The 23,696-nt window shown below is 39.4% G+C and overlaps 1 protein-coding gene and 1 long non-coding RNA gene across 2 annotated transcripts in view; both read left to right on the top strand.

Annotated features, from left to right (window-relative positions):
• Positions 1–10,724, top strand: part of KCNK5 (potassium two pore domain channel subfamily K member 5) — a 34,404-nt gene extending 23,680 nt beyond the window's left edge. The window contains exons 2-5 of the mRNA XM_061365986.1: positions 2,622–2,733; positions 4,157–4,323; positions 5,447–5,615; positions 6,412–10,724. Of these exons, the coding sequence (XP_061221970.1) occupies positions 2,622–2,733; positions 4,157–4,323; positions 5,447–5,615; positions 6,412–7,232 (1,269 nt within the window). The 3' untranslated portion in view covers positions 7,233–10,724. The remainder of the gene's footprint in view (positions 1–2,621; positions 2,734–4,156; positions 4,324–5,446; positions 5,616–6,411) is intronic.
• Positions 10,725–21,481: 10,757 nt separating this feature from the next.
• On the top strand, positions 21,482–22,820 carry LOC133219025 (uncharacterized). The gene is made up of 2 exons (XR_009727339.1): positions 21,482–22,387; positions 22,434–22,820. It is a non-coding gene; the product is annotated as an uncharacterized LOC133219025 (long non-coding RNA).
• Positions 22,821–23,696: the final 876 nt, after the last annotated feature.

Here is a 23,696-nt window from a genome sequence, read left to right as displayed (position 1 = left end):
ATATGAAAATAAAGGCATATCTGACATTGCCTGCTTGGAAAGCAAATACGTATTTCCAGCTGCACCAAAACTATCTAAAGCATGTTTTGTGACCATCTTTATTCCTGCAGCTGGTATGCATATAGTGCATCCAGGCTTATTGCAGTCATAAAGTAACTTAAAATACTAGACTGCAGATCATGGATGTTTGTGTGCTAATAGCAGACAGCTGTGTGTAAATAGGGACAGGAAGAGGGTGGCAGCTTTGGCTGGAAAGTATGTGATTCTCTATATGAAGTGTTTTTATAACACAGATACATGGCTGTCTCTCGCCCCAAAATGTTAACTGCCTGGGTGTGAAGGGCGGCTGCGTGCTGCTCAGTCCAGCAGCTTCTTCTTGTTGGGTCTGAGCCCCCTTCATGCCTCCGGACCTGGTGGATTTTAATGTATGTGTACATACTGGGGAGTAGTGCTCAGTAGCTCAGAATGAAGGTGGAGTACTGCAATGAAATAACGGCCCAATGATAATGGAAACAGATACTTCAGTGCCTCTCTTATGAGATCAGTTGCTTTGTGAGGAAGGAATAATAAAAAAATATCCAAGTGTGCTTATTGCATGGAAAATGACTGGAGAACTGGTATTTGATGTAACATTTAACACAGTATTGCATTAAATTCTGGTCAGCATCAGAAGTTAAGGCATCTTTTCAGGGATAATAGATCACAGATTGTATCTGTCAGGTACTTTGAGTGTCCTTTGGGACTTCTAGTCAGTTCATCTGCAGACCCTAGCAGAAACGAATGAAGTTACTTGGATTGGTCTCTACTTAGATGAACTCTTATGATCCATTGTACCTGCCTCAAATATCTTTTTTGGTGGCCTTGTGTATTTACTTGCCCGCTCTCAACCTGCCCATTGTAGGGCTACTTCTCATTTCAGCAGCTACTTTCTTAAGACAAATGACTGCCTTGGTGAGTACTCTATCCTTTTCTACCCAGAGCCTGTAGGCTATGGAAAGATACTGCATGAAGTTTACCAGGAGAAAAATCTAGCTTTGACCCTTCAGTTACTTTCAGTGCTTCTCCTTTTATCTTCTGCTTGTGTGTTGAAAGTGCATTTTTAATTAAATTGTTTGCATCTTGTATATGCACAATACATTTATTTTGAGGGTATTTTTATTACAGCAGCAGTGTGGTGATATGTAATAAGTCTCAAGAATAATTAAAACCTGTGTTAACTTGTGTATGTTTTCCATAGTGATTGAACTTAGTGTTGAGTCTCTGCTGGGTCCAAAATCAGTTCTTAATCAAGTAGGAAGGAAGGAAGGGATTATGAGAGAAAGAACAGTTGGTTGTAGGGACCTCTGAAGTTCTTACCAGTTTAGCAGAAACTTCACCTGTCATGTTTACTAAAAAATGTGTATTGTCTCCAGTTTTAGGTATTTAGCTAAAGATAGTTTTTGTGTCCAGCACTTACTGAGGGAAGTTGGATAATGTTATGAATCAACTTTTGGAAATATCTTCACCTCTCCTGTATATAGATGTAGCCTCAGAGTTTTGTTCAGGCAGTCTTGGTTTATACTGAAGGCAAAAAAGCAGAGTAACCTGAGAAGGCTTTAACTGCATCACAATGTTAACCAAGCATAGGAGAGAACATGATCAATCATTTTTCTCTTTTACTTCAGGGAAGTAGAAATACATGTCAGAGTCAGCAAGGTATATGATTTTGATCTGAAACTTTGACTCTTTGTACCAAGTAGTCATTACTTTTTCTTTTAAATCAACAAGTTTTCTTCAGTCTAGGTCTGGAAAGGCAGGGAAGGCTGTGGGTCTTCCAAGTACCTTTCTATGAAAGATGAAGATGGTTAATAATGCTTGAGCACTTAAAGACCTGAAAAGATGTTAAAAAAATTGACTTGCTGAATCTGGAAATGCCAGTAACTATGCTTGCTTCCCCAAAACATTGTAATCAAATGGTTTACATTCATCATGGCATACTAGGGTTCAAAGATGGGATAAAAAAAGAGGCCTGATTCAAGGACAGTGATTGTAGTCCTGTTGCATGAAATACTGTGGAAAAGTCTTAATTTTTCTGTCTTTGCTGAAAACCAGAGATGCACATTGGCTTGTAGCTGGTTTGACTTTGCCAAAGGCAGCAGGTGAATTAACGTTAACCATGCTAGCTTTGCCAAGGATTCTGTGATGTCCTGGTCATACCCAAGTCAAGCTGAGGCATGTAACAGTGTTTTGAAATTGATAGTAGTTCTGATGAAGTCCCTAATATTAAACCAAATTCAAGAACTGCACTGGTAGTTAAATTCTAGTTCAGTCTAGAGGAGTGTGTTTTGTCTCTGGAAGAGTTCCATTTGGGTTAAACTGGTAAATCAAGTAACATCTTACCTAATTAAACCCCTCTATTTGAATGCCATAGCACTTGCACTACTTTTTCTTAGGTGAAGCAAGTTTTTAATTTTTCATTGCATTATTGTTAGCAAATATACTAGGCTAGCATTCACAAAGAACTTCAGTGATTATTTTGAAAGTATGAACAATGATGGAAAACCTGAGAGGAACAGACCTTTTTTTTTTCTTGAGGCTGCCAGGATTTTCCAAGATTGACTGACTATAGAGTTTTCTTACAGGTTGTGTCGAATGCTGCTGGACAGGGGGTTGCCATCACTGGGAACAACACTTTTAACAACTGGAATTGGCCTAATGCTGTTATCTTTGCTGCTACTGTGATCACTACAATTGGTAAGTATTTATTATGTCAACTTTCCTAACTACTTTTTTACCTGCTCTAGTTTGTATGTACTCTCCCATTTATGTGCCAAGCTAGCCACTGAATAAAGTCTCCATGGCTGGAACTGCCTGGAGTATGTGTTCACCTGCAGGTTCATAGAGGAAAAAAAACAGTTTTTTTGGAACTATCTCCATGAGTATGCAGAAACGTGTGCTTTTCCAATAAGTAATGGATTCAAGGTGGTGCTGGGGATGACTGGTGTCATTCCAATTCCCTTAATCCATGCACTTAAATTTCCAAATCATTACATCCCCAAATGAAAGCATTACAAAGCATTCCATTAAACTACTACTTGAAGCATGTGCGTATGAGGTGTTTGTATAGCTGTATTGTTACTCAGGTGCATGCTTTTAAGCTACTGAAATGTTCTTGGTTTGCAGAACAATTTAGACTTTGTATCTATCAAAGAAGACCAAGTGTAACAAGTGTTGTCTTCTAAATTTTCGTGCCTGTGAAACCATCTGCACTGAAAGACTTCTTCCTCCTTTGATATGCAGATTTTTCAGAGCTCAACATCATCTGCCTTCTGCTTTACAGAAAAATATTTGCTACATGATATTGCTACACCCTTGCTATACACCTGCAGTACAAAAAATCCCCCAGGAATGCAAAATAACCAGAAAAGGCTGGAGGTGTACAGAAATGGAAGTCTTACTGTTAAACCATATACAGTACTGTGGTTTTCTTTATTATTTGAAACTCACAATACCCAGCTTATAATATAATTTATGACAAAAGCTTGAAGTCAGGAACACCCATAAGTAAGAAAATTTTGGCAGAAGTTCAGAAAATAGGCTGCTGATTTTAGAGTCTGAGTTTGTCTCTTTTGGGTTCTGTGACCAGCAAAGACCTAAATTCAGTTGAAATATCTTTCTATGTCATAGCTCACCATGCACTTAAAACTCTCAAACCCTTACCCTGGAAGAGTACCAGGTCACAGGTTAAATGTGCAAAGTGGATCTTTTATGTGGAACCTAGCTTCAGGATGTGTTTTGAGGTTTTCTTTAAATTTGAATCAGTCAAGCTTTTAACAGTGCTGATTAAGGTTGGACAATCATATTAGAAGTTTTGAGATAAGGTTTATTTTATATTTATCTCATATTGTCAAGAGTAAAGATTCATAAAATCTAGGAATCATTTAAAATGCAGTAATACTCTCAGCTTGCATTAATGGAAGATATGTTTGCTAGAGTAGAATTGGAAGGCATCCAAATTCAGAAGATCAACAGCTGGAGTAGACTAAAGCTCTTACAGATGGTGAAGTAGGGAGCATCTGATACAGCAGAAGCCCACACAATGTTATTTTGTGCATAGGTAGAATTGCCTTGAATTCTCTGCAACAAGAACAGACCGTGCACAACTTATCTCTCTTAGGTTACGGAAATGTTTCTCCAAAGACACCCTCTGGGCGTCTCTTCTGCATATTTTATGGGCTTTTTGGAGTTCCTCTCTGCTTGACATGGATCAGTGCTTTGGGGAAGTTCTTTGGAGGACGTGCCAAGAGGCTGGGCCAGTTTCTGACGAAAAGAGGAGTAAGCCTGGTAAGGAAGGCTCTTGCTTGTTTACCCTTGTGCTGTGTATTTTTATGTATGAATTAAGCTTACACTTCTTAACTTGCTTGCTAATCTTAGTAAATGAACACTTGCACAAATGTAGATTTTTCCCAAATGGTGTTAGATATAAATAACTGAAAATGGGATTTGGTCTGATAAGTTAGTTCTGCAAGAAGTTTTAACAAAATAAGATATTGCAAAAACCTTTGATACTAGATATAGATCTTGTAGCTTCTATGGAAACATATATCTCCTTACATTAATAACCTGCAGGACAAAGATAGGTGAGGCTCCACTTCACAGTTATTTTGTGCAAGTTCCCCTGGCACAGAAATAAGCTGTCCTGCTTTGTTCCCACCTGCTTCTATGCTAGTATGAGAACTTGCTGTGTAGTGAACCATCTGGAAAATAATGTTTGGTATGAGTTACTGGCTTGTTTTTTTGTTTGTGTCTTTTTGTTGTTCTTTTGGTGTCTTGGATGTGACTGTCTGACTTCCCTATCCTCCATCGCTTTCCCCTCCTAATAAGTAAGTTCTCACTCTGCATGGAGATGCAAGTCAGTGCAGTGCCATAGTGCCTGGGTAGCAATGAGACTGGTTTAGGTCCTGGTTTCAGAAACAAAGCAAGAACACTACATTCTTTGTTCAGCACCTGAGGAGAAAGTACAGAAAAAGATGGTGAAGTGCAGCCTTTTCTGATGAAAGTACAGAAAGGATGGTGAGTGCAGCTTTGTGCAGAGGTTGCATGAGTGGCAAAGGGTAGGAGACATAAATAGGAGAGAAGCATCTTAAAAACTTCTGAACCTCTATACTCAAATGAATAAAGGGAAAATCAGAGGTACTGACTTCCTTTTAGACTAGAGTGCTATGTCTGTATCCCATGCCTATTTATAAAATATCAGGAACTCCTTAAACTTTTCAAGAATGTGAAGGAAGTAATCCTATTTGAGCAAGTAGTTACAATAATAGTGAGTCCTGTGTAAGGGAGAAAACCCCTTTTTGTCAGATTTTGTCAGTTTTTGTCAGATGATGCTTGATGCCATGGATGGGAAAAGAAAATTTGGCGATCTTTCCCTGACTTTTTATTTTCCTTTTTTTTTTTTTTTTTTCAGAGGAAAGCTCAAATTACATGCACAGCTATTTTCATTGTTTGGGGTGTCTTGGTCCATCTGGTTATTCCTCCCTTTGTCTTTATGGTGACTGAAGGATGGGATTACATTGAAGGCCTCTATTTCTCATTCATCACCATCACCACCATAGGATTTGGAGATTTTGTTGCTGGTCAGTAATTGTATTTTATGTGTTATTTCACTACATACACATAGTGTAGCAATTCTGTTTCCAAACTCTAATTAGAAAAGGTGCTTTCCCAAAACATTTTGCTGAATAGAAGCTCCAATTAATGCTTCCTACTGATCTAGTGGACTGAATCATGGCTCTTCAATCTTTGTTTAGATACTTAATGCCTTTATTGGGCTAAGTCTGGAGTTCAAAACTCTTTCAGGTGCCCCAGGTCCCTATTTCAGACAAGGACCTATCCTATCCACCATGACAGTTAAGCACCTTTGAATGGGATCCAGTTTACTGAGCAGATGCATAAGTACTGGGCAATGCTCTCTGCAGCTGTCTAGAACTAGTCAACAGGAAATGTTAAGTATACTGGTATCTCCCTCCTGAATCCACTGTAGTGGTAAGGGCTTTGGAGATGGTCCTTGTAAATGGAATTCTGAATCCTTTTCTTACGGAAGGTACTTATATCCATACCTCAATGGCAGGGAGAAGGCTTATAATTTTCAAACAGGGAAAAAGTTCATTTTCATAGTTTACAAAGGGAGGTTAAATATTCTGCCATTTTGTTTTAGTCCAGTGGCCAGAATACATGCAGCCAGGAAGTGGAAAACCTGGGACCAATTTTTTCTTTCAGAAGGGTTTCAGATCCCCGTTTGCCATCTCTCAGAGCAGTGTTCAAACAAGGCTCTGTTAGTGTAGAAGGGAGTAGTTCCCAGGGTCATAACTTCAAAGGTTTATCAGCTGTGAATCCTCTTTCAATAATGTTCTTGTTTTCAATTCTTTGTAGGTGTAAATCCAGATGCAAACTATCACGCCCTTTACAGATATTTTGTGGAGTTATGGATCTATCTGGGACTAGCTTGGCTTTCACTATTTGTTAACTGGAAGGTCAGTATGTTTGTGGAAGTCCATAAAGCAATCAAGAAACGGAGGAAAAAAAGAAAAGAGTCATTTGACAGCCATCCTCGGTCTAAAAAACCCCTTCAAATGGGTACCTCAAAGGATGTCAACATTTTCAGCTTCCTTTCAAAGAAGGAAGAGACCTACAATGATCTTATTAAACAAATTGGGAAGAAAGCCCTGAAAACAAGCAATGACAAAATTATTAAAGTAGAAAATGCCAAACAAAATATGCAGAATGCCGGTATAGATGCCCAGGTGACTTACACAAAGACAGAGTCATTTGAGTATGATGAGGCTTCCCTGGACATTCAGAATGGTCATGTACTGAGACCCATGCATGATAAACGTATGGGAGATAGTCCTCTAGAAGGAACCATGTTTGTAAACCAGCTGGACAGGATTAGTGAAGAAGAAGGTGAAGTATGGGATTCCAGAGACTATCGACCCTTAATATTTGAAAATGCTAATATAACATTTGTGAATGAAGATGATGATGAAGAGGACGATATCTCTGATGATGAGGAAACCTCAAAATCCTCCATGGATGATAATCTTGCAGAGGAATCTGAAACTGCAAAAAAACTGGTAAAATTCCCATCCTCTGATGAATCTACCTTTACCAATAATGAGCTAGAACTTTCTGTGCCTTACGAACAACTGATGAATGAATATAATACAGTAAGCAACGTGAAGGTTGCAACGTGAAGTGTTTTTGACAATGGTTTTCTGAAAGTGGTCAGTGCATATTGAAAAAATTAATGGAACAAGGAGAAAAGCATGTTTTTGCAGCTTCTCCTGTCTCTTTGAAAACAAATGCAAGTTCCAAACTAATAAACTCCAGTGTCCTTTTCCCATCCTAAGTTGGTTTCTGAGCCAGTCAGCTTTGCTTATCTGAAAAACTTGTAAAATAACAGTTGAATTTGGAGTCCTGCTTCTTCTTGGGATTTTATGGTTCTTGAACAAGGTAGAAAAGAAAAGACTAGTTAATACACTGGACCTGCTCTACGTTTATGCATTTCATTGAGGAAGTAGTTTGCGAGTGTAACTGTACTGTTGCAAGGAGACTGTTCCGGGCACCAAATGTGTTTGGTTGCTGCATTAGCCTCTCAACTCTGAAAATCTGGATTTGAATCCTGCTTTGATTACAAATGAAAACAAGGGGTTTGCTTTCCCCCCCAACCCTCCCAAGTTTCCCACTAAGTTGTTATCACAAATAAAATGGTGCAACCATTAGTCATACTTAATGAGAAATTTCAGATGAAATACCAGGACACAGATCTGAGCTGAGGTATGCTGGCAGACTGAGAAGGAAGCTTCTGAAATGTCTGTCTAGAATATGTCAGTGCTTGTCAAATTATAGTGAACTGTAATTTCATAAATAAATATTAAAATTAAACATTCCAAAGGAGTGGATTGAGAAGGAGCCTTCTAACAAGGAAGAATCACCTGGGATGAAGCTCACCAATTGGGCTGCTAAACAGCACATCAGCCCTAGAACAGTTAACAAGTAAAGTGACTGGAAGACCTATTGATCAAAGCATGTATGAGCATATGCAGGATGCAGTGAACTTTTTTAATGTTGAAAGTGTCCTTCCACTATCTATTTCCTAGAGGAAACACTTGAATGAACCTTATACAGTATCTATGTACAGGTGAAGTTGCATTGACCCTGTTTTGAGGACAAAATCACATTGGGAGGCACAGATATCTCCAAATGCCCTAATGCCTGTCAGAAGGAACCTGTAGTACTGCTGCTGATCTGTGCAGTGGGATAGTCAGTATTCTTTCATGTTTCTTCCCTTCCTCCCTGCCTTGGTACTTCACACTAGACTTGAACGAGATATGATTTTTTTGGAAACAGTTGATTACACTTTGCTTATTTACTTTGTTTCAAAGTTTGACCTATGTGCATATACAATGGTTATTCTATTCCACTTTCAAGAAGGTTGGGCAATGCCAAATCTTTGAAAAACTGAGAGGTGATCTAGTGACTTAGGGCCATAAGGCAGTTTTTGAAAGGAACTTTGGCTCTAAGCTCCTGAAAGTATTATTTTTTGGCTTGAAGATGGGCTTTGAGAAGGAAATATGTCTCTTTATAACACTTCTGCCCAAATTGTTTTGTCTAGGAAGAAAATTATACCATGGCTTTATTTTTATTTGTTTTTCCATATCTATGTATTGACCCCGACAACTTTTTCAAATGAGGCTCTTGATTACATGTTGGCAAAAGGTACTGTGCTGACTTCAGTTGTATCCAGTATACTTGGAACAGAAAATAGCCAAGGCCTTTGAACCTTAATATGTCAAGTTCTGTTGTTCTGTTTAGTTTTACAGTATTTAAGTCATTCTAGTATGTCCAAAAATTTCTGAAGTTCAGCGAACACTTAAAAGTTCTCATTCTCATTTTCAGAATGCTGGCAGACTCGCTAGCTTTGTAAGAAGAGCTTATGGAATCTTGCAATGCTAATCTTGAATTACTAGCTATTTCTAATAACTGCAAATATTGGCTGTAGCTTCAGTTGCTGGCCTCCTCAAAAGAAGGGGGAGAAGGACATATGGGAAACTGACACTCTGGTTGTATAGCTTGTTGGTGGGGAAGATTTGAAGTCATCTACTGTGAAACAAGGGACTGTCTTTACCAGTTGTCTTTTCAGAATTTTTCATGTATATGATATTTTTTCTTTCAAACAGAAGTTGAACACTAGGCCACCTCTGTTATACTGGCAAAAATGTGGAGTCAGCGTCATTGGATTTGGTAGTTAATCTGTATTTTATGATAATATCACTGAACAAAGATTATAATTTGAAATAAAATTTTATTATATTACTACTATTTGAAGCAGGGGTGGCTGGATTAATTTGATTTGTATCTGACAGGAAAGAGGGAGAGGCCACACTGAGAAGATTCTGTTTTATTTCTAATAGACACCCACACCCCCATCATTTAAAAATTAATCCCAAGCCCTCGAAGTGTTTCTGTATAACTGAAGGATTGTGGTTAACAGCTTGTAACTGTAAGAAATGGTAGGTAAGACTACATGCATTATACACAGGATACTTGTGTAGCAATTCCAGCCTTCTCTTTTTCGTTTTAAAAAGTATACATTAACTTCAGAGAAAATGAGAAAGCGCTCCATATAGTTTTTGTTGTTTTCCAACTTGTCTTCCGTTATCGATGCAAAGATCAAAATTTTAGGCACAGTTAGAAAGCTACAAGACAGTGAAGAGAGAAGAGGCTTGCTGAAAGTACGTGAAATGGATAAGCATTCTCCATTCTCAATAAGAAAAATAAAACCTCTCTTTAATACAGAAATAATACAACCCAGACACTTGGCTGGGCTGCTTTGACTGGGAGAGGATGTTGCACACTGCAACCCAGACTCTGCGTTCTCTGTAGCAAAGTGCACTTGTACGCCAGAGCTGAGAATGGTTGGGATCTGTTTCGTATTATCAGGTTAGAAGTGGTTCTCTGGCCTTTCCCAGTGTAGTCAGCATAAACTCAAAGTCTGCGTAATAAGTATCATGGGATTTAAAGTAATAGTTTAAATTTATTAAAACAAAGTACAATATTCCCACTTTTTTGGGAAACATGATCACACCTCACAAAACTGTTCTCAAGACATCCCACCATGTGCCTTAATGTAATCCTGACACTGGGAAAAAATTCCTCTTTACACAAGGGCCATCACAATTGGTCTCCTTAAGCCCTACTTGTTTTCAGTGTTTTGGAGGGTTTAGTTGGTGCATAGCTTTCACACTGTTTCTCTCCAAGAAGATGACCCATTCCGGATTATGGTGCCATCTCAAATTTGCCGAAGTGCTAAGCAAGACAGCTTTTTGCCTGCCTGTCTTCCACATCTTGAGAAAACCAGCTGCCTGGTGGATCCAAATTAATGTCTTTCTGCCTTCAGATTTACATGTTCTGAAGTGAGTTAGAGGGATATCCAGGCTGTATTCTGAGTTATTCAGCCCCAGAAGTGCCTGTGAGTGAATTCCCCCATGCTACTTGGTAAAGTCTTTTAGTTATTTCAATTACCTGGTCCATCTGGAAATATTTTCTTCAGATGTCATGTCAGATCTTGTTTGGTTAACTGATAATGTTAACAGCTGTCTTAAAGCTGTGGAATTAGTTTTATAACTGAGACACATCTCCTCCCAGACAGATGGGAAAGGGGATTTTTAAAAAAGAATGTGTGGGGGGAAAAAAAGTATAATCCCTAAACCTAAAAGCACATATAAGGAAGGGATGGAATAGCAGTGGAAACTCTTCTTTCTAGCTATTACCTACAAGTAGATTGCATTTTCAGTCACATCATGTGAAGCATGGGTCTGCTTTCACAATATAAACTTACTAACATTGCCAAGATGAGCCTTTTTCTTTTGACAACAAAAATCTGTCCCTACAAAAGCCCTCTTAAGTGCTACGTGCTATAGACTGTGACCCCATCCTTCTTTACTTCATTGTGGCAATCCTTGATTGTCTTCTTCTACTGAAGGTTATTATTACCAGGGGGGCATAATTTTCAGATACATACATCAGGCAGACTAACACATCTGATACACTGGTACGAAATCACTGATGAAATACAGAAAGTGGCGTGTTAAATTTTTTTTAATGGTTTTGAATGGTTTGTGAATCTGTTGCTGGCAATGGATGTCACAAAGCATGCAGAAATAAAACCAGCTTGATAATCAGATCCATGGTGACACAGTTGTATATATTGAGATTTTGATTTTACTGGGTTTTTTTCCAGTTGATCTGGGAGAGTATGTGTAGTGACAGACAAGCGTCACTGATGAGGAAAGCAAAAAACTATATAAAAGTCTGTTGACCTCAAAAAACACCCGAAGAACTTTATTATAGACTTATAATTTTTGTGCCTCGTGGGATTCGTTCATTTGTCCTGGATTTACCTTTTAAAAAATTAGCTTGTCTTTCATATGGCTTTTGAAGTTTGTACAGTTCTGACTCCTCTCACTCCATAATATGCTCATCTGTCCTCTGTTGCTGATTGTCACTGGAATCACACTGTATGTAAATATTTGCTAAGTCTTTGTAAAATGTAATTTATTTTAATATTTTGCAATAAAATTTTTACAATTTATCCTCTCCATCATGAGTAGAATGTCTATCCAGAAATTAGATTTCCTTTTTACAAATATCTATGTTTGCAATGCACCTCACAGGTGACAGTTGTCCTGGTCCAAAGAGCTTGAAGGTAAGGAGCTGATAAAGCATGTTTTATGCACACAGACACCTGTACTTGTATGGGGCATTGATGACTTCAATTCAACAGCATCTGGTCTTTAATTAGATAAATGAAAGTTTATTCTAGGGGCAGTGTTTTTTTCAAGGGGCTGTTTTTAAAGTAGAGACAGGAAGTGTTAGAATTGACGGTACTACAATAAAATAAAATGGTCCTTTGACTGCTATCTGAATTTTATGCCAGAGCTATTAAAAGAGCTGAGTGGATCTTTATGAATTTTCACAAGGTTTCTAGCAGCAGTGCTCACCATTTACAGTCCAACTCCAGCAGTTTCCTTAAAACATCTTGGAAAATAGATAACTACTTACCTTAATGAGTAGCAAAAAGTGGCTTTGTGATCCCCATGGTGGAGATGGAGCCATCTGCAGAAACTAGGCCAACCTCAGCCTGAAGGAAGAGACTGACCCTTAGCTTTTAGGCAACTGAAATTGCTGAGGCATGAGCTAGGAAAGTGGGGAGATGCATCAGCACAGGAGGGAAGGGTGGATGCTGTTATCATTTGAGTCAAAGTAGCTGATCTTTGGGTTTTCCTCCAGCTCCACAACAGAGGAGTAGTGGAGGAGGAAGAGGTGCCTGAAGGGTGACTGATGCCAAAAACAGCCAAAGAGGGAGGTGGGGTCCCTTCATGGAGCTGAGGGCAGGCCATAGTCTGGTAAGCACCTGATAACACTTGTGTTGGTCCCAGCCGGTTGGAACCCACACTGTTGTTCACCTTTTGCCCTGGGTATTTTAGTAGTGTGTTAGTCGTTTGTAGGGGGCAGGGTAGTAAGAAGTAGGAAAACAGGACAAACCTGTATCTGTTAAGTGCCTGTTCTTATAGTCCATGCCTGGCTTGTGGGTTCCCCTGAACACAATAGCTTAATAGATAAAATCACAGACCAACTGACACTTAAAAAACCTAATCTTTTCACTGAGCACTTATGGGTCTTTACAATGCATGGTGCAACATGATACCCAGCAACCTGTAGCTCATGGAAATGGAGAGCTCAAAGTTTAAATTCTGGGAGATGAAGACAATGACAGAGCAGGTTGCTTTTCAGGACCATTTTATATAGGGAAAAGCTATTTCACTCCCTTCGAGGGTATTTTCTGTAGCTGGACTTAAATCCTGAAGAACCTATAGAATAACTCAGCTCTTATGCAAGGACCTGTGGGGAAGTGGGGGGAGGTCAGGAAGAGTTTTCTTTTCAAATTCATTGTTTGTATCTTGTGCCCTTCAGCAAGGGTTGGGTGTTTAGTGATGTTTGGTTGTGGTTTGGTTTGGTTTGGTTTTAGTTCTTTGGTTGGTTGTGTTTTTTGTTTGTTTGATTTTGTTCTAAACCTTTTTTTAGCCTCTACCTCCCTATGAGTAAGAATCAGAATGGTTTGGGTTGGAAGGGACCTTAAAATCAGCTAGTTCTAACCCTCTCTGCCATGGGCAGGGACACCTTCCACTAGGCTAGGTTGCTCAAAGCCCCATCCAACCTGGCCTTGAACACTGGCAAGGATGGAGCATTCACAGCTTCTCTGGGCAACCTGTGCCAGTGCCTCACCACCCTCATAGTGAAGAATTTCTTCGTTATATGTAATGTAAATCTCCTCTGGAATAAAAAAAGTGTGGGCTGAGCACAACACCTGTTAGATTTTGGCTTCTTTTTGTTCCATAAAGCCTTTGGAGAACTTCCCTGACCTGCATTGCAGATGTGGTCTCTTTCACATCCTCTGCCTGGCTTCACAGTGTGATTGCAGGCTGTGGCTTTGACTCTATGTCTGAGAAACAAGGGTGAGCAGAGGGTGGGAGCAATGTGTCTTGCTTCAGGGGCCATGTGTCTTGCTGAGAGAGAACCTGTGGCATTGCCTTTCCCTGTCAGGCCCTTAGCAATTCGTCAGACATGTTCTTCACCTACAGGTCTTGTGCAGCCTAGGATACTTGAAAAGCTTGCTAAACGATTTATTTCTACTAAATGTGTTGACAGATGTCCTGGCCTTAAACCACAACAGCAGATACCTTCTGCGATGCAGCTGATGTGACTGCTGCCAACTTATGGTACAACAAGTAGTCTTAGGGGGGAAAAGGGGTGCACTACTGACCTTTACTGCCTTGATTTCCAACCTAGCTCCCAAGAAAACCAGACTCATCATGTGAGGGTTGTGGTGTTTTGTGGAAACACAAATAAGTGTGCAAACCAGGTGCTTTTTGTCTTGGGATGAAAATAAATTCAAGCAGTGGTTATCTTGGACTACACAGCCACCCTAGCACAGGGAGTTGTACTGCGACTGATGTGAGCACAGAGGCCCAGAACAAAACACCCACAAAAATTCAGCTCACTGACCAAGGAAATTTGTTATTTCAGATCAGAACGGCTTATCTTGAAAGGGGGAGTGGGCTGGGATGTTGCTGACACTGTCCTTCACAGAGGCTCCCTGAAAGCCAGGTACCAGGTTCTAGTTAGTAGGGCTTCCTCTGAAGGCCAAGTTTCCAAGTACAGCCCATAGCCATAACTCTTCCTGATTGGAAAAAAATATATATAAGAAATACATTGAAATAGGAGAAATATTCTGATGGAAATATTTTAATAGTCACTTTGGATTTTACAGACTGAAACAACTGTGAATTAAAAGAGGTTTATTTGCTATTTTTAGAATATTTTTCATGGGGTGCCTGAAGTTATCCCCTTTCGTTGCTCCTTGCTGCTTATAGGAAAAAGTAGAAGAGAAATGCTGATAACTTTTTGTATTTTGTTGGTTATGTTGCTTTGCAGATGGAGGAAGCTGTGGAAAGTGCACCCTGCCCCCTTTTCTCCTTACTGGGGTGGGGCTGTGAATGACCAAGAAAGCAGAACAAACAAACTGAAAAATGAATTCTGAAATTGGGGTGAGAAGGTTAAAACACAAAATATCTGAAGTAAAAGTTAGCAGTTTTCCCATAGACAGTCTTTGCAATTTCCCATGCTAACCTTTTAGGAAAGTATGCAAAAGAATTTTATTAAATATGCCAAATAAAAGTACTTGTGTTTTCAAATTAGATCTATGCATTATTTATTCAAGAAAAAAACAAGCACTTTGACACAGTTTTATCCTTATTTTAATATAATATTTGAATATAGAAGGCTCCAGGAAGACCATACAACAGTTTTCCAATGTCAAAAGGGGGCCTACAAGAAAATTGGAGAGGGGCTTTTGATAAGGGTGTGTAGTGATAGAACAAGGGGGAGTGGCTTTAAATTGAAAGAGGATAGGTTTAGATTAGTTACTAGGAAGAAATTCTTCACCATGAGGGTGATTAGACACTGGCGTAGGTTGCCCAGAGAAGCTGTGTCTGCCCCATCACTGGAAGTGTGCAAGGCCAGGTTGGATGGGGATTTGAGCAACCTGGTCTAGGAGTACGTGTCCCTGCCCATGGCAGAGGGTTTGTAACTGTATGGTCTTTAAGGTCCCTTCCAACCCAAAACATTCTATGATTCTATAAAAGTAGTGTGTGGCACCATCCTGTCCCTTTTAGTTATAAGGAGAATGAATCCAGTCTGTATGAATAACTATATTCTCATACCGAGAGCAAAAATCCTGGTCAAGGCCTGTCATCAGCTTTGCTCTGTTCTGTGGGCTTGCAGCTTTGGGCACTTCTTAATCACATTTTTCTTTGTCTGGTTAAGTTTCTGGGTGTATAAGGAAGTATAATTGCTAATACTGCTAATATCAGAGACAAACATCCTCTTGTGTGCTTCTTTGCAGATTGGACCCTACCCATACTGATCAAAATAAGCAGGGTACAGAAGAGCACTCATTCCTACATACTCCTGGTTGCTGGGCAGAACTGCAAAACATGTCCATGTGAATGTGAAATAAATCCATGTTCATGTTGAAATAGAAGTCACAAGATTCTGAAGCTAGAAGATAAGGGTTTACTCATAAACCTGTGTTGTTCTTCTCTGGCTACCTTCATATTTGCTGCTTATTTATTGTGCATTGGCAGTTAGTGAAATGTAAGGGAGCAAATCAAGACTTGAGGCACAAGTCTTGTTTTTCTCTTTTCTATATATTCTATTCCTCTCAGCCAAGGACTTTTGCCAACTCCATCTCTGGCATGGCTGGAAAGGAAGGAAAAATAGTAAGCTAATCGGTCTTCTCTTTAATTGCTGATTAACATGGGAAATTAGTAAAAGAGCAGGAGCAAACAGAGTGGCCATCTGAGGGGGATGCTACTCTCTTTAGCTGGTTTTGTGGCTCTCCATTTTAATAAATGATAGAAAATTTGTGTCTTAATTCAAAGTGAGAAAGGCAATCAATCATGTAAAATTCCTTCATGTAAAAAAGACCAGGTTTTAAGATTTTCTTCTATGCCGTGTTTCTTCAGAAAGTGAGGCTCTCTAAAATATCAGAGATGTACACTGAGATATACACAGGAACAAATGATGGCAAAGCAAATATCTATTCCTAAACTTCAACCTTCAGGTTTTATGGTGCAAGTAGCTCTGTGGTACAAGTTCTCTATCCTTTACGGCTGCGTAAATTGAGGAGAGCCTGACATCTAGCCCCTACTCTGATAACCCCAACATGTCACTCAAGCACAGTTAAAGGGAAGTGGTGTTGAACTGAGAGGAATTTTTATCTTAGGGCAAGAGACACAATTTTTATCAAGTACAGGAAGAAATCAGAGACCCAAAACTGTAGTAACTGAGGAATCCGTTATTTGTGGGGACATTTTCTCTAAAACACATGAAAATAAGTTTTCTGGCAAATAATTTCAAGCAGTTTTCTGAAAATCTTGTCTGGCCAAGTGATACTGCATTTTCTGAGGGAGTTTATTTCGATGATGCTTATCTGTAGCTTTTGTGGGCATAATAGCTGAAAGCTACAAAATCTGCAGGAAAGAACTGTCAGGCTGTTAAAATGTGTAGGCTTGAGACAGACTTCTTCTTTTAGAGAATGCAAAAATAAGAAAATAAGGTGGAAATGGATTGAAGCTCTAACTGGCTTTTATTTAAAATTTGTGACCCCATAAATTACTGTGCCTTCAAATGCTATGTGGTTTTGGAAATGCTTGGGATAAACTTAGCTTCCTCTGGCACAGAGACGAAGGAAAAGGCTTTGGGGTTATCACAGCTTATTTACTGTAAAATGACCATTCTTTAAAACAACAACGAGATTCAGGATGGGGGAGAGCAGCAACTGCTTTCCAACACTATTCTACTCACACCTACACAGTAATGACCCAACTCATTATTCACAGAAGGATGCCACTTCCACCCTTTTTGTCTGTCTCCTCTGGCTCTCACCAGTTTTCTCCATGATTACAGGTCTTAATTTTCCTTTTTCTTTGCTGTGTTGGATCTGTCTCATTACAATCCCCATGGCCCCCTAGGAGTGTCACTGCTGCCTGCAGGCAGGACACAGAGGCCATTTGGCATTTCAGGCTGATAGCCGGAAGATAGATTTGGCTTCTCCTACTCAAAGAACACCAGCCTGAACAGCTTCAACTAAAGGAGATGGAGGTTAAAAAACCAAGGCACACAGCTGTGTGGTCAGACAAGGAGGCACAAAAGCATAGAATGTAATCAGTTCTAAGTTTGATGGCTTTGTAGTGAAAACAACTGAGGTGCTTGAAGATAAACCCTTGTAGTTGACATAGTTCTAGGCCCTTATCTTAGTACAAAAAAATGTAAGAAAAACAGGACCTGAGTATGGGGAGTATCTGGGACTAGCAGAGGTCCAGGATGGGCGAAGCTGAACTAACTTATAAGTAGGACAGGATGATTGCTATGTCTGTAACGTTAATTAAGCTGGTGCTTCAAAGGCTGCCAGAAGTGATGGAGACTGTTGGAAGAAATAAACGACCCTCAGAGACCACCACCACAATTCTGTACACATGTGGGAAACTTTCTGGAAAATGATTTAATTCATGCGTAGCCTCATGAATATGTATGTATGCCCAGGGACTATATAAGGACAGCTTGTACAGCAATACGGTGATACACATTAGGAGGAGCTATCTATCCCCCATGTCTCCTAGGCCTGCAGTAAAGAATACCTGCTTGTCAGCTTGAAAACTTTGTTGGTGAACTTGTTCCTGGAGTTTTGTCCGAATCAATCTGGCACCCCAGATGGGACTCTCTCTGTTCGGCTGCAGGATCTGCTGAGGACAGGACTTCCTAGGGCCCTCGGGAATTTTTCCGGGAGGGACTCGTGACTCATTCAAATTGCTGTGGGAGCATACAAGGACTGTCTCATAAAAGGTTTCCTTTTCTTTTGTATAGTCTGTAAAATGCAGGGGGCATCTTGCATAAAGACTAAATTGGTTTGGTAAGCGTACGCAAGGCTTGGAAGTCTTCTGTAAATCAAGATAGGAAATCTCGTGGGTAAAGGTGTATACCCGGCTACTAGCATCCATTTGGTATGCACCCACAAGAAGCAGGGGGCATCTTGTGGTTTGGGTTCTACAAGATGCGGTGGGTGTCTGTAGACACGATTTAGGATTTTACTGGTATTTGGCTTATGTTGGGGCTTGTTATAGTGATGATTTTGGTCTTGTGATTTTGGTATTGGTAACAGGATGTTATAACTGTTATTAACTGCTGTTCATTTGATAGAGTTTTAGTCTCTGTCTCAAGTGTAACTGTGTGGAGTGTGTCTGTGGGATCCCGTGTGTGTGTGTGAGTGTGAGATTGATAATGGGAAATCAGCAGAGTGGAGAGATCTTGAAAAAGAGTCCTTTGGGGTGTATTTTGGCACACTGGAAAGAACTTGGGGAGTTTCCTGGAGGCTCAGTAAATGAGAAAACATTGGTGAAATATTGTAATCAATGGTGGCCATTGTATACTCCGGAGGATCAAGAAAAATGGCCAAAAAAATGGGACTTCAAACTACATTCTTACAATTAATGTTTTTCAGGTGGCAAGGAAAATAAGATGAAGGAATGTATGCAGATATGTTTTTCACTTTCAGAAACCACCTGGAGTGAGAGACAGAATGTGAAATTAATATAGCTCCACAGGATCCCTTAATTTTGGCTTTGGAAAAAGACAGGGAAAACCTGAAAGCTAAGCTGGAGAGATGTTGTTCATCCTGTGATACTGGGGAAAGATGTTTAAAGTTAAGGAAAATTGGAGGATCAAAGGGAATTAAAAAAAAAATAAAAAGAAGAAATGATCATTGATAAATTTTAAAATATAGATTATTAATTGAATGTGAATTGGAATATAATACTCCTATCTTGCCAGAAAAGAAATAAAGTTGTAGATTGCTTCAAGATCTCAGAGCAATCAACAAATTTGCAGAGGATATTCATCCAGTAACAGCTAATCTGTATGCCTTGTTGGCTAAATTGAATAATAATCAGATATGGTCTGCCGTCTTGGATTTAAAGGACTCTTTCTTTTGCTTACCATCGGCCAAAATAACCCAGAACTTACTTGCTTTCGGGAAAATCCTGACACAGGAAGAAAAACCCAACTAACTTGGATGGTATTACCTCAAGGGTTTAAAAGCAGTCCAATGATTTTCTGAAATCAGCACAGGAACTAGAATCATGGAAACCACCCACTCAGACAGGGACACTGTTACAATATGTGGATGACCTATTAATTGCCACAGAAACAAAGGAAGAATGTGTCCAGTGAATGGTGGGATTATTGAATTTTCTGGGACTGAATGGTTACCAGGTATCCAAACAAAAGGCCCAACTAATCCAAACCTGAGTTTCCTAAATAGGATATGAAATAACAGGAGGACAGAGAGAACTTGGAACCGCTAGAAAAGAAGCTATTTGTCAAACTCCACAACCACCAACCATCAGGGAGCTCTGGACGTTCCTGGAAATGACTGGATGATGCAGACTTTGGATGCATGATTGTGGTGTTCTGATAAGACCACTATATGAACTGTTCAAAGAAAATACTCCCTCTTTGGAATGTACCTTCAGCAGAGGGAGGCTTTTAGAAATTTAAAAACAGAGCCAATGAGAGCTGCAGGTCTGTGACTTCTGGATATGACTAAATCCTTTTGGCTATATTCCTATGAAGAACAGGGAATAGCTTTGGAGGTCCTTGCTCAGAAACTAGGACCCCATAAGAGGGCAGTGGCGTATTTTTCAAAACAGCTGGATGAAGCGAGTAAAGGATGGACCAGGTGCCTAAGGGCTGTGGCGGCAGTCGTCAGGAATACTGAAGAGGCTCACAAATTCACCTTGGGGCAAAAGATTACTGTGCTAGTGTCCCATGTTGTATCAGCCATCCTGGAATAGAAAGGAGCCCACTGGTTATCTCCTCCATGTTTTTTAAAATAACAGCCCACCCTTGTGGAACAAGTTTATATAGAAACTGTGGTCACTAATGCTGTGAATCCAGCATCCTTTTTGCAGGAACAACTGACAGAAATACTAACACGCAACTGCTTGGCCACTATAAAGACTGTATATTGGAGCCTACCAGATTTGAAAGAAAAGCCTCTGGAACATGCTGAATGAGAATTGACTAAAGACAAAAGGATTAATATTAGGACTGATTCTAAATATGCATTTGGTGTGGTCCATACACATGGTGCCATCTGGAAAGAACGAGAAGTTTTGAACACACAGGTGAAACAGATTAAATATGTTACAGAAATTCTACAACTACTGGAAACTGTTCAGCTACCTGAGGAAGTACCTATTACGTATTGTAGAGGGCATCAACTAGGTGACCCTAATCAGGAAACTGGAAATAATTTGGCCAATTTTGAAGCCAAATGAGCAGCTGAACAACCTAAAATGATGTCCTTAACCCCTGTTGGCAAACTAACAATTGAGAAATCTAACCATAGATATTCAAAAGAAGATAGAAAGTTGATTGAAGATCTGAAAGGACAGGAAAACAAACAGGGTTGAGTTCAGATACCTGATGGGTGAATTGCAACTCCTTATAACCGGCTGTGGAAATTAGTTCAGGAGAAACATAATAAAACTCATTGGGGTAGCAACTCTTTGTATAAATACTTAGACAGACAAATTGTAGGAAGGAATCTATATATCATAGTTCAGTTAGTGACAATGTCAGCTCTGTCTCAAGAATAATCCTAAAGTTGAAAGTAGAAATCAGATTGGGACAATTGGTAGAGGAAGTTATCTGGGACAGCAGTGGCAAATAAATTTTTCTGAATTACCAAGAAAAGGGGGTTATCGATATTGTTGGTGTAACATTTCAAGGTGGCCAGAAACATTCCCTTGTAGGATAAATAATGCAAGACAAGTAACTAAAACATTGTTAAACAATATAAAACCTTGTTTTGGAGTACTAGTGGCAATTTCTTCCAACTGAGGCTTGCACTTTAGTGCAAAATTGTTGCAATAAATTAGCAAAAAATTAGAAATTGACTGGCAACCACATGTTCTATACAGGCCGCAGGACAGTGGGCAAGTAGAAAAGATGAACCATCTGATCAAACAACAGATTAATAAAATATGTCAGGAACTAATTTGCCAAGCCTTACCAGTGGCTCTTAAGAATTTAAACTAAACCTTGGTTGAAAGAAGAGGTTAGCCCATTTGAAATTTTATATGGAAGACGATATCTGTCCCAGTTTAAAATCTTCAGGAAGAGGGAGAAGGCTATCTCCGGCAGTTTCTGTTCAATCTGGGAAAACAATTGGAGGAGATAAATAAAAGAATAGTAGGGATAAGAGCAAGAGGTCTGGATTATCTGATTCACCCTTTCAGATCTGGAGGCTGGGTTTATGTGAAGAATTGTTCAGGAGATCCTCTACAGGAGAGTGGAGCACACCGAACCAGATATTACTGACCACCTCTACAGCAGTGAAGGTAAAGGAACAACCTGCTTGGATACATTATTCAAGAATAAAGAAAGCACCAGAGCCAGAGAAGACACGGCGGATCGAACCTTTGGGACCCTTACATATGAAATTGCATTGGTCATAATTTGGATTTATACGATAACTGGTGTACAAACTTGGGACCAAAATTTATACCTGAAATTAATGCAGACTGTTACTAAAGTTGTTAATCATAGTGACTGTTGGGTGTGTGCACAGTTGCCTGAATTAGGAGAAAATCCGGACTTTTCATTAATTGGCGTTCCAATTTCCAACACCATCTCATGGACAAATTTGAGGGTGAACACTAGCAATCTGCGTCTATGGGAAAGGTTAAGATTTGGCACAGTTAATCCTAATCCAAGTAAAGAATATTATACCTGTGTACAAATATGTATTACAGCAGGAACCAGAGTATGAGATTATGGTTGTTTAAATGCCACAGGTGTAGGTCACTATTCAAATTACAATTACACTATTAATATAGATGGTATCATAGTTCATTGGTGGCCCATTCCTGAAGGGAAAGGATGGTATTGGTTATGTGGAGAAAATGTTTATAAGACTCTACCCTGCAACTGGAAGGGGGGATGCACCTTAGGTACTGTGATGCTCAATCTTATTATTATTGACATGTATCCTTCTGAAACCTGGATAAGAAGTTTTCCTAAACAGATTAAGTGAGGGTTTAACTCTATTGCTGAACAGAACACCGCATTTCATAGTTTTGTAAGAGGGCTAATTCCATCTTTGGGAGTAAGTGAATTAGAGAAGGCAATGTAAATATCTCAGCAACCATAGAGGAAATAGAAAGTAAAACTATTGATATAATCCAAGCAGAATGAAAAGAGATAACTAGCCTACCTAAAGTGGTATTACAAAACCAAATGGCTCTAGACATGTTATTGGCTTCACAAGGAGGGGTTTGTTCTATAATCAATGAAAGATGCTGTTCCTACATAGATCTAAGTGGCAGAATTGAAACAGATCTGGAGGAAATTTGGAGACAACTAAAATATTCCATGAAATGGCCATGGATGACACCTCCTGGGGGTTTGAAGAAATATGGAAAAAGTTAACTTCATCGTTACCTAACCTCTCCTGGCTGAGGCAACTAGTTGCAGGAATATTGATGTTAATTGTTTTAATATTGATTACTTGTGGTATGATACAATGTTCCTTCTGGTATTGTAAATGATCTATGATAAATTGTGAATATTGGAAAAGAAATGGGATCAAGCTTCAAGGAGATAGATACAGAAAATTATTTAAAAAAGACTCTAGATGGTAACAGTAGTATATAAAATGTTACAAAAGAATTTGCAAAAGGACAGAAAAAGGGGGGATTTGAGAAAAAGAGGCACAAAAGCATAGAATGAATCAGTTCTAAGTAATGTAAAGCTTGATGGCTTTGTAGTGCAAATAACTGAGGTGCTTGAAGATGAATCATTGCAGTTAACATAGTTTTAGGTCCTTACGACCTTAGTACAAAAAGTGTAAGAAAAACAGGATAGAAAAACAGGACCTGGGGATGGGGAGTAACTGGGACTAGCAGAGGTCCAGGATGGGCGCAATTAAACTAACTGATAAGTAGGACAGGATGATTGCTATGTCTGTAATGTTAATTAAGCTGGTTCTTCAAAGGCTGCCAAAAGTGATGAAGATTATTGGAAGAAATAAACGACACTCAGAGACCACCACCAAATTTTTGTACGCATGCGGGAAACTTTCTGGAAAATGATGTAATTAGTACATATCCTCATGAATATGTATGTATGCCCAGGGACTATATAAGGACGGCTTGTGCAGCAATATGGCGATACATGTTAGGAGGAGCCATCACCCATGTCTCCCGGCACCGCAATAAAGAATACCTGCTTGTCAGCTTGAAAACTTTGTTGGCGAGTTTGTTTCAGGAATTTTCCCTGAATCAGTGGTCCTTCACTTTCTTCAGTGAAAAAGTTCAAGCCTTTGCACATATTCGGCCATGCCATTTTTTATCTGTGGATAAAAAATGCTGTGGATTTAGATTTGCAGTGATGTGGTTTGGTAAAGGGCAAAGGTAGAGCTTCACTACAGGGCCACAAAGTGGACTAGGCAAGCCTATCTTAATATTTGCAGA

The sequence above is a fragment of the Neopsephotus bourkii genome, unplaced genomic scaffold, assembly GCF_033783945.1.
Source record: "Neopsephotus bourkii isolate Nb327-2 ecotype Australia unplaced genomic scaffold, CSIRO-AGI_Nbou_v1 NB_1292, whole genome shotgun sequence".
Taxonomy (NCBI): domain Eukaryota; kingdom Metazoa; phylum Chordata; class Aves; order Psittaciformes; family Psittacidae; genus Neopsephotus; species Neopsephotus bourkii.
This window is presented reverse-complemented; position numbering and strand designations above follow the sequence as displayed.